This window comes from Ischnura elegans, chromosome 4 (genome assembly GCF_921293095.1).
Source record: "Ischnura elegans chromosome 4, ioIscEleg1.1, whole genome shotgun sequence".
Lineage (NCBI taxonomy): Eukaryota > Metazoa > Arthropoda > Insecta > Odonata > Coenagrionidae > Ischnura > Ischnura elegans.
The window spans coordinates 14,909,823-14,928,683 of record NC_060249.1 but is presented as its reverse complement, the minus strand read 5'-3'; the positions used below and the strand labels follow the sequence as shown (position 1 = coordinate 14,928,683).

At 36.4% G+C, this 18,861-nt stretch overlaps 1 protein-coding gene across 3 annotated transcripts in view; it reads left to right on the top strand.

Moving 5' to 3' along the window:
• Nucleotides 1–17,082, top strand: part of LOC124157082 (ATP-binding cassette sub-family G member 1) — a 57,117-nt gene extending 40,035 nt beyond the window's left edge. For all 3 annotated transcript variants that reach the window (XM_046531561.1, XM_046531562.1, XM_046531560.1), the window contains exons 8-13: nt 668–882; nt 1,583–1,751; nt 4,569–4,669; nt 7,302–7,457; nt 8,518–8,703; nt 14,284–17,082. In XM_046531561.1, coding sequence (XP_046387517.1) covers nt 668–882; nt 1,583–1,751; nt 4,569–4,669; nt 7,302–7,457; nt 8,518–8,703; nt 14,284–14,442 — 986 coding nt within the window. In that variant the 3' untranslated portion in view covers nt 14,443–17,082. The remainder of the gene's footprint in view (nt 1–667; nt 883–1,582; nt 1,752–4,568; nt 4,670–7,301; nt 7,458–8,517; nt 8,704–14,283) is intronic.
• Nucleotides 17,083–18,861: the final 1,779 nt, after the last annotated feature.

Sequence of the window (18,861 nt, the reverse complement as noted above, 5' to 3'; positions counted from 1 at the left end):
ATGTTTCAGTAGCCTGCTATCATGTCTTGCGTGCTCCCTTTGACTTGCAATGAGTAAGAGGCTAGTATAAGAGGCACAATCACATTGTGGGTGAACACCTACTCTCCTTCTTGTTGGTGAAAACAGATTTCGGTGCTAATTTTCCTTCCAAATCAAATTGACATTTGGATTTCCTGTGTTCGCACGTATCCACTCATGCCAATGGGTAGCTATTGAACTACATATTCCATTCTATTCCCAGTCCTGGGGAATTTTTCCCATAGCAATGATTCAGGATACCCATTAAAGCATACAAGATGACTTTTTAACCCGGGAAAATCTTCTCAAAAGTCAGAAGTTGTCTGGGTCTGATCTTGAGTGCTGGTTTTCACATAGGGTGGGGGAACTCAAAAATGGCTGCAACTATATCTCGGCAGCAAGAATATGAAAGCAGTAAGGGCAGCACTGTTCAAGCAGTAGTGATGTAATAGCATCGCTATATTTTTCTATGACATAAGTTTGTGTGCCTTGGAAGATGGATAGCCTTGTTCAGTGAGTGTACCCAAAATCTTTATTTTAAGTTGCAAAATTGGGAGTCATCCTGTAAACCCAGTTGTCAACTGTGCTGGAATATATAGTACTCATGGCACCCTTGATGAAGTCATTAACTCTGGATGTTGATTTGCAGTGGCTGTGCCAGAGGGCTCTCTCGAAGTGATTGTTGAGCCATCGCCTAAGGGGGTGGATGCAGGACAGGCAGGGGACGTGGATGGCAAGCCAGAGGAAATGGACACGCTGCTCGATGCGAGTGAAATCGTCAGCTCAAAGGCATACCCCACTTCTGGCTTCACTCAATTCTGGATTGTTCTCAAGAGGACACTGCTGTTCAGCCGTAGGGATTGGGTAATTATGCTTCCATCCTTCTTGAACTGACCTGTTGCAATCTAAGGATGAGCCAGGAAAACATTTGCCATTTATCAAATTGAAGCAAAAAGTTTTTTAAAGATAGAAAAAAATGCTAAAGTTGCCATCAACTTCTCATTAGTTGATGGCATCATTAGGGCCCTGTTATTCATCTGCAGAGATTAGGTAATGATGACCCTCCTAAACTGACCTTTCACTATGTACCGCTGTGAGGGTGAATGGGAGAATCATTTCTCGTATGAAAATTTGGGAAAATAATTTATCCTTTCACTTTTGCAGAAAGAAAGTCTATGAAATAAACTCTTGATCATTTGGCTTTGTATCATCCAGTTTTCCAAATTCTATTTTCCCTCTCTCCAGAGAGAGGGAACTTTCCACTGAGGGAAGGAATCGTTCATAGAGTGTACGCAATAACTAATTACTGAAGGTCCATGAACAAGGCCAGGGAGTAGCATAGAAGCGGCAACTGACATGCAATGAGTTTGTGGCATCATCAACTTATCTGTGGAAAATTTAATGCAATGGATTTTTCTTGTCATATGGCTCAAGGAATTGAAATATGGAAAAAAATAAGGGTCACGCTATCTTTCAAATTCTTTCACAATTGAAAATAAAATAGAATTAGTGAGCTAGGCCGTGATCTGCTGATGTGACTGACCTCTTTTTCTATCCCTTTCAGACGCTCATGTACCTGCGGTTGTTTGCTCACATTCTGGTTGGATTCCTCATCGGCGCCCTCTACTATGACATTGGCAATGATGGCGCTAAAGTCCTGAGTAATCTTGGATTCCTGTTCTTCAACATGCTGTTCCTCATGTACACTTCCATGACCATCACTATTTTGTCATGTGAGTCAACTTTTATTGAGTGCAAATTCTTTTATTTTTCAGAGAGATCTCTCCATAGGCATGTTTACTTTGGGTTTCCATGGCGGTCTCTAGGGGTCACAAAAGTAGAATTGGAAATCTCTACGGTCTTGTACAAAACATTATACTTCTATCCTAATAACCCAAGATTCCAAACAAGGAAAATCTGTTACTTCTAAATAATCGATAGTAAACTCTCATTCCCTCAAAACCTTATGATGTCTCATGATAAAAAGCTATGAATCTAAACCATTTTTTCAATTTGCTGTGGGTTATTTTTTACTCATATTGAACATGCACCTCGTGGTTTCATGCAATTCTATAATGCTTTCACAGAAATTTTAAATGCGTTGTCCCTTGTGAATGTTAAGTAGTGAAGAAATTATACAAATTTATTCATTTTTTAATTGAAAATTTTCTTACTTTACGTCTTGTCATCATCTGCTTCATTTGCTACTCATGCTACACTGTACTATACATGTGCTCTGTTATAATTATTTGTCTTTTATAATTTGTGCTATTGCTCCAACTCGCAGTAATTATTGGTCTTTGAAACATGATTGGGAAGGTTCTGAATATTCCCGTAATCATATGTTATCCAATATTGTCTATATGTTTTGCATTGATTGATATATCTTATAAAGTTTTATGTCATCAGAAATATACCAAGGTTTTAAGAAATAACTGAAGGGGACTTGAAAGGCGTGGTAGCTGATGTTTTTGTTTTCAGTCGGTTGGCATAAGTGTATTTGGAAGGGTCATAGTTATTCATCAGCAAAACTTCATACTTAATGAGAGCTAATCCCTGCATTATTTATTTGTTTCATATGGTAAATAATACAAGCCATTTCAGTTTCAATTGTTTCACATCGATATTGAAAGAGCGAAAATATCCCCCAACATCTCAGACCTTGTTTGCATTGGTCATATATGTGTTTGTTATTAGGGGGACAACAACAATTGCTATGGCGCGATAGCAGAAATTTTTAGTTTGTTTCTGCTAATTTAGTCTGAAATAGTCTGTTCGGTAAATAATTCTTTGAGCTTTCCATTATGTTGATGTAGCATGATTGCAAAACTTTATGTCTAATGCTTAAAGTGTTAAATGTTGTAACTTTTACTCAAAAGGCAATTTAATGAAAGCTTGTAGTAGCTAGATGTGAGGGGCAATAACTAATAAGGTTTTCTAAGGTCTTGAATTGAGGAAGATTCAAACTATATGCTTCACGACCCCTTATTATATATATATATATATTTTTTTTTTAAATCACGAGATGTGGGTCATTGTAAATATTATTTAATTTTTTCCAAACTTTGCCAACGTTTCGGACATTTTATTTGTCCATCCTCAGGGCTATAAAAATGATAATTTATGATACAAAATTTGTTAAATACAGGCAATTTTACAGTTGTTATACATTAAAATACATGGAAATACATATTCAAAATTTACCTTTAAGTCTGATGTTGTTTTTATTTATTTACAATTTGGAAATTATTTTCAAATTTTTTTAATATTTTAGAAAAAAACCACTTTCCAAAAAAATTAATCAATAACATACTGTATTCAAATAAAAAATCATCTTCACAGACTCACAATACAATAACTACAACAAATATATCAAACACAAATACAGACCAATATCGAGGAATGATTTATATAAATGGATTATCAGAACAAATTACCAAAGTATTCAAAAAAACAAATTTTAAAATAGCACATAAAAACTATAAAACCCAACATAAACTCATATATTCTAAACTTAAGTCAAATACCCCTATGCAGCTTAGAAGCAATATCATTTATTCAATTCCATGTAAAGACTGTGATAAAAATTATATAGGCCAAACATGTCAATATTTAAAAAATAGGATCTCACAACATAAAACATCAATTAAGACCAAAATTCAAATTTGTGCATTAGCAGATCATGCAATTACAAACAGTCACTCATTTCGATTCGAAGAGGCCAAAATTTTAGATACAGAACCAGTTTTATCAAAAAGATTATTCAAAGAAATGTACCACATATCCAGAAATAAAAAAAGCTGCAATAAAAGAACAGACATTACTTACCTTAGCAAAATTTATCATAATTTAATAAATGACATAACCAACAAAGAAAGAAATCCAAGCAACCAAATTGTAAATAAATAAAAACAACATCAGACTTAAAGGTAAATTTTGAATATGTATTTCCATGTATTTTAATGTATAACAACTGTAAAATTGCCTGTATTTAACAAATTTTGTATCATAAATTATCATTTTTATAGCCCTGAGGATGGACAAATAAAATGTCCGAAACGTTGGCAAAGTTTGGAAAAAATTAAATAATATTTACAATGACCCACATCTCGTGATTAAAAAAAAAAATATATATATTGAGGAAGATGTTGACTGATTGTTTCAGTACAAGGTCTGAATTACGATTTTGATTGTAATTGTTGACTGAGTAATTGAGTATGAAATGTATAGGGGTAAACATTATAATGTGGAGTTCTTATGCCTGAAATATTTTTTTGCCGTTGTTTACAAAAGTTATTCAAATACTCCATGTATGACTGAATTATCTTATTAGATATTTTAAGGGATATATCCTTTTCCTGGCAATGCTTTCTACAATGACACCTATTAGTTATAAATATCCTAATGATATAGGTACATAAATTTATGTAAAGTAAGGAACTGGAAGGTATTATGAAAAATTGCGTTTTCTTCCACCTAGCTGCTGCGCTTTTTGTAGCAAATTACAGATAAGTTGGTAAACATGAATCTAAGTCACTCTTCTCTTGCAGTTCCTCTGGAGATGCCTGTATTAGTCAAAGAGAACTTCAACCGCTGGTATTCCCTTAAGTCATATTATGCAGCCATCACTCTGTCAGACCTTCCATTTCAGGTAATAATGCTGTCTGCATCTTTTAAAACTTTCTATTAAGTCCATCTTTCTGCAAATGTTATGATTTTTTATAGATAAATTTTGACTTTGGGAGATGATGCAAAATATTCACAAAGTGCTCTTTTTTTTAATGACATGGATATTATGCTTTGATTGAGGCAATTCCTTTCGATTACTCTCCGCTTTAGTCAGTGTCGGTTCCTTAACCTCCCCGACTGCCTTCTTCAAATAGTTACCTTAGTCCCTCATTTAGAGTGGGAAAATTCCTCAGTGAAAAAATCATTTGCCATGACCAGGATTCATACTCAGATCTTCTGAATTTGTGCCACTTGAACTACCTAGGCATCTTCTTCTTAGTGGAGTTTTTGTACTCTCCTTAATGGTACACTGGCAGGTCTGCTGTTACTTCCTTGATAATTGCTCTCTCATCCTCAAGTGCCTAGTCACTCATTCCAATACATATTCTACTTCTAATATCCTCGTCTTACAGTAGAATGGGAAATGAAAGAATTGCACTCATCTGTCCTTGTTAATTTTTAAATGTTTTTTTTTTTAATTTCCAGTTGTCATGTACATTTTCACCTTTGCTGAAGGCAATGAAAGTTTACTCCTTGATTTGAATGTTTTATTTTTTATTTGGTGCAAAAGGCAAATAGAAATGGTTATGTATATAGTAGTTATTTGGTCCAACTTTGCCTATTTTCATTGCAATATGCAATTTAAAATCGTAAAATCAGCCCACTGATTGTCATTGCCCCATGCATGGCTAGGTGATCACCGTTATATAAAAGGAAAATATTTTAAATGAGTGAAATATGCATAACAAAACATAATTTTTGAAAAATATTTTTAAGTATTCATGATTAGTGATGGAAGCAAAATTACTTTGTTGAGCCTCAAACCAGCAACTTGTGGTTTCAGAGTGCAGTAGGCTAACTTCTAGTCAACTTTTGTAGACTCCTTTTGTCTGTCTCCACCCTATGTACAGTCTGTTCCATGTATCATGCGTCAATATTGATCTCTAATTGTAGGCACTTAAATGTTTGTTATTTTGATGTAATTTGGTGTATACATCGTAAAAAGTTGTAATTTTTGTTTGGCATAAACCATATTTTATAATTTTCACCTAATGGCATGGGTCCAAACACAATTTTTTTTTGCCTTCCATGTTAATAATTTCAAAATAGAGAAAATGCGTGACTTTCTTGGTGAAAATGTGTTTTCTTTGGTTCATGGGTTTGGGAAAAACAAAGGAATTACTTTTATTGGCTGAATTCCTACGGTGACCCTTGTAAGGTCTCGCGAGTGGTCACCCCTGGGGCCAAATGGGTGGCAAATGAGAAGCTTGGCCACCAAAGGGTCAAACACCAGGTTTCTTCGGGTGTACGCTCCTCATACCGTATGTACTCAAACTGAGATTGCTAGCTCATACCTTACTGCTTGAAAATGTTGCAAATGCATTTCTACTAGTAAAGGTCAAGTAAATAATGTCCTAAAAATACAAAGTTTGTGTTTTATTCATTACAGAGTATTCTCTGCTGACACTTGATCCTTCTCATGATTGTGTAGGATGGTTGGGTTTGAAAAGGGAGGGCAAGTTAACAGAGCCGATACAGGTTAGAGAATTCAGGGAAAAGTAAGATGATTTGAAATGGATCAAGGTCATATTCTAAGTTCAAGGACCAGTTGGAATGGGAAATGAAAGAATTGATCTCATCTATCCCTGTTAATTTTTGATATCTTTAAGTGGTCATGTAAAATTTAACCTTTAGCTTAATCCTTCCGTGACTGTGCCAATAAAACTTACGCGAACTACTGTGTGGGGTACCTCAGGTACCTATCCCATTTATACAAGGCATGTTTTTAAAGTAAGTACCGTTTTGACATAAAAAAACAAGTAAATTTTTTTCAAAAATAATTTATTCACTTGAAAGGCCATGCTTTACTCTACCTTTCTACATAATTCCCATTACTATTGAGGCATTTATTGTATCTTGGGACCAGCTTTTGTATGCCATCGTCAAAGAAGCTTGCCGTCTGATTAGACTACCACTGCTTCACGGTCATTTTCACTTAGTCATCATTGGAATGGCGCTGACCCTTGTAGTAAGCCACATTTAGGTTTTTACATTGATTTTGTGCGAAATGGCAGGAATCTTTCATATTTTGTTATTGTAATTGTACATTGACTAACAAGCTATGAAAAAACAAGTACAAAAGGTGCCATCATGTAGAATATTGGGGTTATTCAAGTGATAATATAATAAAATGTATTGCATTCAACTTTATCCCTGCACTCATATAAAAAAGAATTTTTTATCTCTTCCCGTCAACAGCTGTGCAGGATAACTCTGTTACCACAACAATAAAAATTGAAGTTTTCAAAAACATTTTAAATGTTAAAAAAATCATTCCTTGCATAAATAACGACAAAGTGGTGGAGCTCAAATGCAAAATATATCAAAGTTACAAAATAAAAAAATTATGCAACATTAACATAATGTGGGGTAACTGAGTTACTCCGCATAGTCATGGAAGGGTTAATGATGTTATTAATTGACATTATGACTGAAAAATGAAAACCTTAAAGTAGTATGTACTTGAAGAGTATATGATCTGATTGTTCTTTCAGGCGGTGTTCTGTGTCGTCTATGTGACCATAGTTTACTTTTTGACGTCGCAGCCTGCAGAAGGATTCCGTTTTGGAATGTTTTTAAGTGCTTGCCTAATGATATCGTTCGTTGCTCAGAGTATTGGTCTTGTTGTTGGAGCTGCAATGAATGTCCAGGTATGTTTTAAAGGTCATTACCAAGCAATAACTGTGGTAGCCGATGATATCCATACAACATCCAGATAATGATAGAAAATAACTTTCATGCAGTGGCGTAACTAGGAATATGCTTTGGGGGAGATACGGGATGGCCTGGGGTGGTGACCCACTCCCCCCAGGCAACCGGGAAATTTTTTAAAAATGACACGCCTAGAAATATATTTTACATCATTTTGTCCCTAAAATTTATCATTAAGCAGATTCAGTTACTATATGTCGAAACGAGGCAATTGTTTCAAATAATTATTTTATTTCTCTGAGGCTTTGTCGGGGGATCTATCCCCTACTCTCTCCTCCCTACTCTCTCCTCCCCCCCCCCCATAGTTACACGACTGCTTTCATCGTATCGGTACAATATCCAGACTATCTGAGTGAAATTGCTTGGGTATCCAGTGGCTATCCAAAGTTCCCTCTTGTGGAAATTCATTGGATATCCTGAATTAACCTTCATGTAACATTAATGTGCAGTTACATGCATCTCTATGGAAGTCCCTATTCCATGAAAGTTATATGCAGCGTAATATTGATTCCACTCATATTTGCTACTCATCCCAAGACCGTCCCCATTCACTCTTGTCCCCAAGAACACTATTTAAATAAAAATGCAAAAATCAGAAACAATTTTTCATGACGCTACTCTTCACCAAAAACTTGTATGAGTTGTGGCTACTCAGGGAAATAATATGAATACATAATGGATATGAAATATGATTTTATGCTTTCACGGCAAATAATGTGGGTAAACTTTTCTCTGGATTCATAATGGATATCATGGTATGGATATAATGGAAGGGAAAATAATTTAAGAAGGATTGATAATAATTGAAATATAATACACAGAATGTCCATGCAATGTCTGCGGTTGGATCTAGTGTCTATTGGATATTATTAACCTCAAATGGGTCCAACCATCCAACGTGGTGTGTGCTACCTGGGAATACTTCAGTTCTTGTGATCAGTCATGTGTTTAAATGTGGTTTACCATTTCTGATGTGCCCTTTGCTCTATTTTTCTGCAGAATGGCGTGTTCCTGGCACCAGTGATGTCTGTTCCGTTCCTTCTATTCTCTGGGTTCTTTGTGAGTTTTGATGCCATCCCTATCTACCTGAGGTGGATCACGTATCTGAGTTATATACGTTACGGATTTGAGGGAACAGCTTTGGCCACTTACGCCTATGGACGAGAAAGACTCAAATGTCATCAGGTAAATTATTATAATTCTTTTTTGTCAATCCCTGAATGGTGATTACGTTATATATACAGTGGAACTTGGTTAGTACGTTCCTCCTTAGTACGTTTTCCTCCTTAGTACGACGATTTCTCTCGGTCCCGGTACCATCGGAACAAAATACAGGCAAAAGTATTTGGTTAGTACGTTTGAAAAAATTGCGCTTTCCTGGTTAGTACGCTCAATTGCTAGCCGTGACGCAACCCGCAATTCGTTCTCCAGTATCTTCTTAAGGGTCTTAAAGCTCCGAATTCATGATTTAATTTATTATTACTAGCCATTGAAATTCTTGCATTCATTCCACATATCTTTCTTCGACCGTGATTTATCCAAATGCATTTCTCATTTCTTATGATGCGATGAATAATAAAATATGGCCATTTATCAGGAATGTGCGACTATGCAAAACTGCAGCCAATGAGAAGCCCCAATTTTCCCCACCCTGAGCTCCTCACCTTCTGTTGCCTCTGGAGTGCCCACTGCGCACAAATTTCACGAGTGGGCAATTGTTGCTATTGCACGAGTTATCATGATGAAGAAATGAGTCTTATCCAATTCCCACTTTATCTAAAGCAGTACTGCACGACGTCAATGCTACGGAGTACGTGCGTATTTGACTACTGCTGCGGGAGCAGATGATGCTCTGGATCTCCACGCGAAGTTTAGCTTAAAAATACTTGATCTCAGCACGAAAGCAGACGACATTAAACAAATTTTAAAAGTAAATTTCAACTGTATAATATAAAATCTTCTTGTAATTACGTCGTAATCTAATAATCTTGCGTGTTATTATTCGATATATCGATCGCTATAACAATCGATATGGCTTTATTCCAGAAGCGAATGTGTACGGCTGTTGCTGTAATTTAATATAATTTTGTCCAATTTTTATGATGTTTAAAAACAACCCGTTGACATACTCAGGGTTGTTGTTATATTCTCCGAGTATGCTGTGACAAAAAATAAATGACTTAGCTTTACTTGTCCTCTTTCTATAAATACATATATGATAAATCACGGGAGAAAGACGCCGTTTTCATGTAATTGTCTTCGGGAAATCTATGAAACATTGTGATTTTTTATTCACATGGTATTGTTTTTCAATGTAGCGCCCATTTTCTTTATTTTAAAGGTGAAAAGAGTTCAGGAAGGCGATCCTACGAGAACTACCGATAGTAATTGTTATTATGACGACTTTTCCATAGATTGCTATTACCCCGACTGCTATTTTTTACTTTCCTCGTTAGCACGTTTTCCTGGTTAGTACGTTCATTTTTTGTGGTCCCTTCAGAAACGTACTAAACAAGTTCCACTGTATATTGATCATCATCAATATCTCTCTCGAGCCATATGTTGAGTAGTAGGTTCTGATCTTGTCAGCTTCCTACCTTTTCCTTCGTGTCACCAATTTTAACTATGCATGGACTCTTAGATTTCCTGGGGTGGAATTCTGTACACGGCTACCGATGATCAATGCTTACACCGACAGAAATGTAAGTGGAACGCCTCTAACGACAATCTTTAGTGCAACCGACAACTCATGATGTCATGCTTTTGTCAGTAGGAAAATGGCACCCGCATGTTAGGTTAGGCACCTCGACCAATCATATTTCTCGTTTCTTTGCAATAAACAAATCAGACTCCAAAAATGCCATAGAATACTCGGCAGGCTCGGCAGCCTGTGAAGAATTTAAAAGAGTTGATTACTGTTTTGTGAGATATTTATGATATCCAATTACACTGCAGACTCAATTTCTTACTCCTGTTGGTGCTATGTGGCTTTTGTTAGGAGATTTTGCTGTTTTCCTATCGGATTCAAGGATTCAAAGGTCGTCAATGGGAGAACAATGTATGTTTCAAAGTGCTTCTTCAGCCACGGCTTGTTTACATCGTTTGCCTTATTGTTCACCATATGTCCACGACTTCCATAAGAGTAATTATTTAATTTTAAATCCTTTTTGTCACTAGAAATCACATTTTGGGCCATTTAAAATATATTTGTTGAGGAAAATACAGATTACGTGGATGTCATGGAAAGAATCATTGCGAGTGTTGTGATTGTGAACTTGTCACTTACTTTACACATTCTAATGTCAATTTCTTGAGTAACGACTATGAAAGTGTTCATTTTTGTATTTTGATACCATTTGCATGTCATTTCAAACAATCTTGCGTTGATATGTCTTGGACTAAAAATACTAGATCAGTATACACCCATGTCTCGTATAGCGCAATTTCGATTAGCGCAATTTCGATATAGCGCAAATTCGTTCCTCGGGGAAACATTGCAACGCAGTGTAGCCTAATCAAAAATCTTAAACGCTCTCGTGATAAAACGTGAACTTGCGCTAAGTACACACGAAATTTCTATCATTTTACGCATATTAATATTATTGCTTGCCTCAAATCTTCTTTTCTGTTTATATATTAATCGAAATCCATTGCTATGCAATGGCCAAAAGTATTACTCGTCATTGGGTCCAGATAGCCGGCCTACCGAAGTAATTTATCTCGTCTCCTTAACAGAATGATAATAAATAATTTAGATCGTTAATTAAGCGTGGGACCGGTGCCGTCATAGGTTATCGGGCGATTGACTTCCAGGTAGAGGGTCTACGCTAAAGCCTTCAAGGTCATCGGTATTCACGGGGGAGAAATGGAGCGGTGGCCGAGTTGCGCATGAATAGCATCAACACATAAAAGGGTCCGCTATAAAGTCTCAAACACAATGGCTTCGTTCCCTCCCCGCAGCTGTAGGCCTTCTGCTTCTCAGGAATACAGTTCAGCAGTGGAAGGTGATTTAGATCGAGCCATACAGAGTAAAAACCAAGAGAATATGCCAAAAAATAGGAATGCGTATAGAATAATCACAAATTTATCAAGAAAAACTATAAACCTAGAAGAGGAATTGAAAGAGGTCAATTGCTTTGAAAATGGATTACGTCAAAGCGATATTGCGCGGAAGTTTAAACGCACGATGCCTTATTCTGACTAAAGACGACGTTAAAACATCAAAGACCTCAGCCGCACCAACTTCAACCAAGCGGTCTACATATACGGAAAGTTCATAGTAAATCAGTACAAAAAGACGAGAGTGGTAATCGCTCCGAGACATTTAGTGAAAGCTCCGGTTGGTTCTAGAATTTAAACGGCAAGTAGGTATTTTCAGTGCGGCGATATCAGGTGAATCTGCAAGTGTTGATAGCGCAGTCACCGTAGCATTTTCTGATGAACTCCAAGCTGTGATTGAAAGTGGCTCCTTTCCCCCTCAACTAGTTTTTAGTGTTGACGAGACGATATTGTTTTGGAAAAGAATGCAATCTCGTTCATTTATTTTCAGGGAAGGAAAACCTGGGTCAGGTTTCAAGGCATTTAAAGGCTGTTTCACGTAGCTGCTAATGACTCGGAGGACTTCAAATTAAAATGATTTATCATTCATAAACTCCGCTAGCTATGAAATGGCATTCAAAGTAGCATTTTCCTGTCATTTCGATGAGCGACAAAAGGGCCTGAGTGACATAATAGTTGTTTTTAGACTAGTTTGAAAAATCTTCAACTGCCAGCAACGCATTACGATCCCCTGAGATAGCAGATGTTAGCCTACCCGCACGACAGGAGGGAATTTCAAAAGCACGTAAGAATTTTTTTTTAACGTGAATAAAAGTCTTTGAATGCGTGCATACTATCTTTAAAGATGTTTTAAACTATAAACATTTATATAAATAATGTTTTCTAAGGCTTTTTATGGGAATATAGATGTTTTAGAGGAAATTCAATACCCAAGACCTATGCTACCAGGAACGCATCCCTATCTTCCCAATGTTAAAACGCTCTCGTATAACGCAAATTCGTATAGCGCAAAGACCCCAAGGAACGCATCCCTTGCGCTATACAAGACATGGGTGTACATATTCAGGGGCGCCGACTTATAAAAAATATTGGGGGGGCCCATATCCGAGGTCTTGCCCCGGGAAGAGGTTAAAATCAAAGTGTGTCGCAGCACCGAAACACTATCATGATTCACACCACCTGATTCAGTTAACCTGCTTAACCTTATAATTATTTGTTTTAACACATTGTTGAATTTATTTTAAAAGGTAACTATTGTCAAACATGGGAAATAAAAATTACCAATATATTTTTGTGATTTCACAAAGCATAATATAATTTAATTATTTTCTTGAAACATTGAGGGGGCTCCACCCCCCCAAACGAATCTTTGAGGGGGCTCGGGCCCCCTCAGGCCCCATGGAGTCGGCGCCACTGTACATATTTATGTGATGTACTGCTGAAGGTATGAAGTTTTGGCCGTGCAGAATTAATATTTATGTAGTTTTATGAGGAACTCTTCATTAAATTTTTCCTTGTTTCGAGCAATCATTCTGTTTATTTGCCACTTCCTTCTGTTTGGAATACACGGAATGTCCTTCCAACTCAATGGTCTTATGATTTAGAAATCTATTTTTAAGTCCCTAAAGGTGTTTGGTTAGTATGATGAAGTAAATTCAGCGTTGCTTGAAACGAAATTCATAAGCACCAGTACCGGCGTCAATGATTGTGAGGATCTTTGTGATGCCATTTGCATTCTTTTGAAACATGGTAGCAATTAAGATGCATTTTCAATTGCAGCAGTGCTGTTTGTGCCCTTGAACAAATGCTTTCAAGGGTATTTATGATGGTAGGAGAGTTAGTGTCATTAGAAATCCAATAAAGCTGCTCACCAAGGGTGTTGGAGTTAAGGAGAAAGTAAACAAAATGTCAATTGAAATATTTCAATAACAGTGCATCAATCCCACTTAACAGCCCATTCACTTTAGTTGAAAATACATATAATTCCATTTAATATAAAATGATGTTGGAACCAAACTTCATGAGTCAATCATGGATACCTATCACTTGTGGTAATAGGTAATTTAAAGCAAAGCAATACATTACATTCATAAAATTACGGAATACAGATAATGTACAATAACTAACACTATCAGAACGCATTTTGTAATATTAGCAACGTTAATAACTGCTCCCACTATGTAAATTTTGTTTCAAGTGTTTACTCGGTCATTTATATTACAAAGAACATACAATTAGAGCGCTTACAAGTCTCTAGCATCAGAGATTATGGTATAAAATCATCAACTTGGGTTGAAAAGTGCAAACAAAAGTTCAAAATCTTGGTTAAAAAGTGTCGGTAGGCCCTACCGTGCATTTGGAAATCGTCAGTAGTTACTGATGAGTTTACCCACAACTGTAGGTGGGATTACCGACAATCGTTGGTAGAGCATGTCCCCGAAATCGCTCGTACCGAGAATTGTCAGTAGGACCCACTACCGACCCTGACAGTTGTCGGTAATGTGTACAGAATTCCATCTCTGTACCTGTATCATTCAGCTTAACAGCTAACATGGGCCCACAGAACTGTGCTCTGTCAACAAATCTTGCTCCATCATAGACCTCCGAGCCACTCTCCCCTTCATCCCCATCCCATTGTCCTTTTATCCCCTTGCCTGTACTCCACAATCTATGAGTTGTGCTATATCTTCTTCTTTCTCTCTTCAGGTCTATTGTCATTTCAAGTCTCCTGAGACAACCTTAGAGGAATTGGACATGACCAATGGTGACTTCATGATTGACATTATTGCTCTTGTGGTGATATTCTTTGTCCTGCGTTGCGCAGCGTACGTATTTCTGAGGTGGAAACTCATGTCTACACGGTGATCTGCCCCTTCGAGAGTTTGTTCTATCTCGCTAACTCATTGCAAAGCAAAATTTCGTGGACTGGCAAAATACCTCTTGAGTGTGTGAACCAGTGCATACATGTGTACTATTGGCGTTCTGCTGTGTGCATTCCATCCAAAGGATAAGTGTGATATTTAGAGTAGAGGATTCGAGAGGAATGGGAAAGACCTCTGAGAGAAAGGATGAATCCCTTTTTGCATCTTTTATCTTGGTGAATGAATTAGCACACATCCCATGAGGTGATGTGTGGTTATTCGCTGTGATTACTGATCAACCAAATGTGAGTTCTGGGAAGAAAGTTTGCGTGTGACGTATTCTTGTTTTATTATGGTGAAGTTTTATTTTTATATCTGTTTATGTTTCTTTTCTGTAATTCAACACATTTTATTTGCTTAAATTCACTTTTTGAGACACTTACTTTTAGCATCTTAAGCTATCCACAGCTAACCATAGGCAGTGTATGGTGAAACATCATGGTATATAAATTTATCGGGAACCCAATACGTATATATTACTTTCGAAAATGAGACCCATAAAAAATCAGGCTTGATAAAAAATTAGACCCAATCAATTTTTTATTTTATATAATCGGGTCCAATTTTATATCAGTCTCTATATTTTTATCTGGCTTATATTTGTAATTATTATTGGCAATCATCAAGATTAAAATATTATCGTCATTTGATGATGAATTTTCAATACCACTCAGGTCCACCCACAGCCTTTTTCTTGCCAATAATAGGTGCATGCTTCCATTGCTATTCCTGAATCTGTTTCAAATCCAAGTGGGAAGTTGGGTGCTTGTTTGTGTCCTTCAGTTGTGTGCTCCTCAAAAATAGAATTGGAAATGGTGGGCTTCATTTTTTTATCTTGATTTCCAGGAGTTGGTGTGTAATGTTTGTTAAGTTTCTAAATTCTATTTAAATGCGACTTTGAAAAATTAATGATGTCAAAAGATTTGAACTTCTTATACATCCTTCTCTTAAACAACAATGACTAGATACAATCCAATCACTGACAATCCAGTGTTTAGTTTCTGTGAAAAGAAAAATATCAATTCTGGAATGTACCAATGAAAGTAATTTCTAACATTTTGGCTGTGCCAGACACTCTGTTGCATCTGCTTATTAATTAGCCTATCTGCATTTTTATGTCACACCATAAGGTGGGTAATTATGTGGAGGAAGGGTTCTCTATATAATAGCAACATTCTGGATACATATTAGTTTTTGGAAAAACAAATGGTTGTAAAGACTAAAGGTCATAGATTAGTGATTCATCATGACGTAATGATCTTTAGTAACTATTAAATTATGGAGCAAAAGTGCCTTATATTTGAGAGAGCTGCACTATTGATGTGGCAAAGGTGATGAACATTGCTATCAATACTGCATAACTTGTTCTCTCTTATTGAGTAAAGATAGATACCCAACTACTGATTGCCTATTTTCAGATAGTTTTTATCACTTTCTATTTTTGGCTATATTGTAAAAAGGTGTTGGGACCAAAGGAAAGTACGCCTATTTATATCTATTTCATCCATCAATGGATGAGTTACATGTGTTAGTATAAATGGATCGAGTTTGATGGAGAGGTGGAAATGCTATGGCATCTAAATGAACCACTTATTGATGTATCCCATTAATGGAATGGGGAAATAGATTGTCTGACCACTGAGACCCCATGGATTGTTGAATTTTATGCTGGAATTCTGTAGATGGGATGACCAATAACAGTGCTTGCCTTTTTCTCAAAACTTGATTTGAGGATCACATGATGGAGAAATGTGAAACTGTTCAGCTCTTAAGAGAAGATGTGTAGCAGGAGTTCATAATATGTATGTACTTGCTTGAAAATTGCTTCAGTATAGAATATTTTCTCATAAAATCTAATTGTTTATAAAAATGATTTTTAACATCCATTATGGAAGGACAAAACTTTGTCTTTTCCTAAGTAATGTATTTTGATTGTGCAATGCAATTCACCACACTGCAGCACAATATATATTCTCCTCTAGATACTAGGGCAGTGCTGCGATAGGTGATCCAAATGAATTTCTATGGAAAATGCAATGATTGTCCTTTCACCATGAATGTTCATTAGTTTCAAATTATTTGTTCGTCGCAAGAATTCAACAATCAACCAACGCCATATCCTTTTTAGCTACTGCGGCTTTTATGTCAAATTTGGTACTATTAATTGACGTAATTCACATTGAATGAAGTTATTGTTAGGTGCGGTTTTCAGAGGCTCAGTGAGATTATGATGAGTGTCCAATATAAAGGGTTTGAGAATTTTGATGTCCTTGCTAATATACCTTCCAGCCAGATTTTGGATCATATTTGAATGTGGCTGTGATGAGAACATTGTTACAGATGTGAAGAAAAAAAACTAATAAAAGATTAAGATTTTTTGTATTTTATTACAGAACTCTTCATGATGTAAAACACATGGTTTCACTTTTATTACAAAGTTTTCCAACTGATGAAGTGCATGATTATATGTGATTTACAGTTAAAGTGTTTTATTATATGTATCTCGAGCTACATGGGAACATTTATTTTTACCATATGTTTGTACGCATTTATGCTCAAGTTTAATAAAAGTGTTAAAGTGAAATATTATGCTATCATTCCATATAATCCTTGCTCATTCAGGATACTACACAATTAAATAAACTAATGATGTGATCTTACAAGCCGATACCTCCCCTGCACAAACGCCCACCGAATGAAATCCGCTCGGCTAGTTCTACCAGAAGAGCGGATTTGATTCAGTGGGTGATGTTGAGCGTTTGTGCACTAGAGGTATCAAAGTGTCATTCTCTCATAATTTTAGTTTTTTAAGTCATAAATTGCAAGTACTTGGCATAAATGGTATCCTTAAGGTGTCTCATTCGGAGAAATTCCTAGGTAAAAAAGAATTGCACTCTGTAAGTCCCAATAAAGCAAAATTCTTTACTCTTACAAAAAACAATAGATTGCTGCACTAGGGGGCCCTTTGAGAAGTGATATTGGCCTTTATACATCCTTCATAGAAGTCCTCACTACCAATAGGAATAGTGAATTTTGTTCTCAGGCAATTTTGGTTCTGTGATTTGGCACACATATGACACACTTGATATGATCGGAAACGAATATCTTAAATTACTTGATTACATATAATCTTCAGAAAAAAACAATGACACCAAATGCAATATTTCTGAGCACAAATTGAATTAGAGAGAATTGAATGAGATATTTCAATTGTGGCAAGTAAATTCAAAAAAGTCCTTTGTAGAACATGTATTTCCTTGCCTAATATAAAACTTTCGCATTTAACACATATTAAACTAGCCTAATAGGGTAATTTCCTGCATCAAAGAAAACGAAAGGCATTGATTGCGATTCGTTACCCACCTTCAGTGCATTCATAATATGTTTACAATTTATTTGATTTTTAGAAATCCCTGTTTACACGAATGACAATGGTCAATTTTAACCTCATATGAAAAAGGCCAGATTGGCGGCGATGCGATGCCACTCCACGTGACGTCACAGGAACCAATATGCTATACGAGTATGTAGGAGTTTTATATCATCTGATATTATCAATGTATACATGAGGCACAGAGCTGCAGGAAACATCACTTAACAATCACCTATTAAAATTGTCTTTGGTCAGAGAGTTTCCTTTGTTTGATAGGGTATTAATAATCCTTATTTAAACCAAGCACTACCTGCTAGAAGGGAGCTCTACACTACCGCCATGCTCGGCAGCTAGCAGCCAGAGGTAACACGGGCTTTTTGCAGCATTCATACTTAGGCGTCGCGTTTTCGTATGCTTGAAAATTTTCACTTTTCATTTAATCGCAAAAACAGATATCATCATTTAAAAATCTAAAAGCATGAAATATACACTCCAGGAGTAATAATCTTTTGATTTAGGCAATAAACAATGATAGGAAACCACCCTATGCAGACAAAAAAATGATTGGGTGAAAGGAGCACCTGTTCGTGGCATCAACAGTTTCATGTCTTGGTAGTTAACAGACATGGGACAACTATAGCTCTCTCCGTAATCCACACAATCAAACAGTCTGTGACACTAACAAAATCAGATATAAAGACACACAGTACTCAAAATCTCAGCATGAATGACTTCATCGTGTGCTTCCGAAAAACCTGGTGAATTTCTAAAATCACTGCAGCGTGTTTAGAAGAGAATGACATTAGTGTCTCGTTTATACATCCACAAGGTCCATCGAATTGTTCCACATGGCCCAGAGTAGAAGACTTATGCAAAGTGCCATTAAAAATTCTCTGTGCAAATTGCGCGACTCATTCACCGTTTCCAGCCAGTAGCAGTGGGTGTTTGCACACATTGGATGCCATCGAAGTAAACAAGATTGAACTTGCT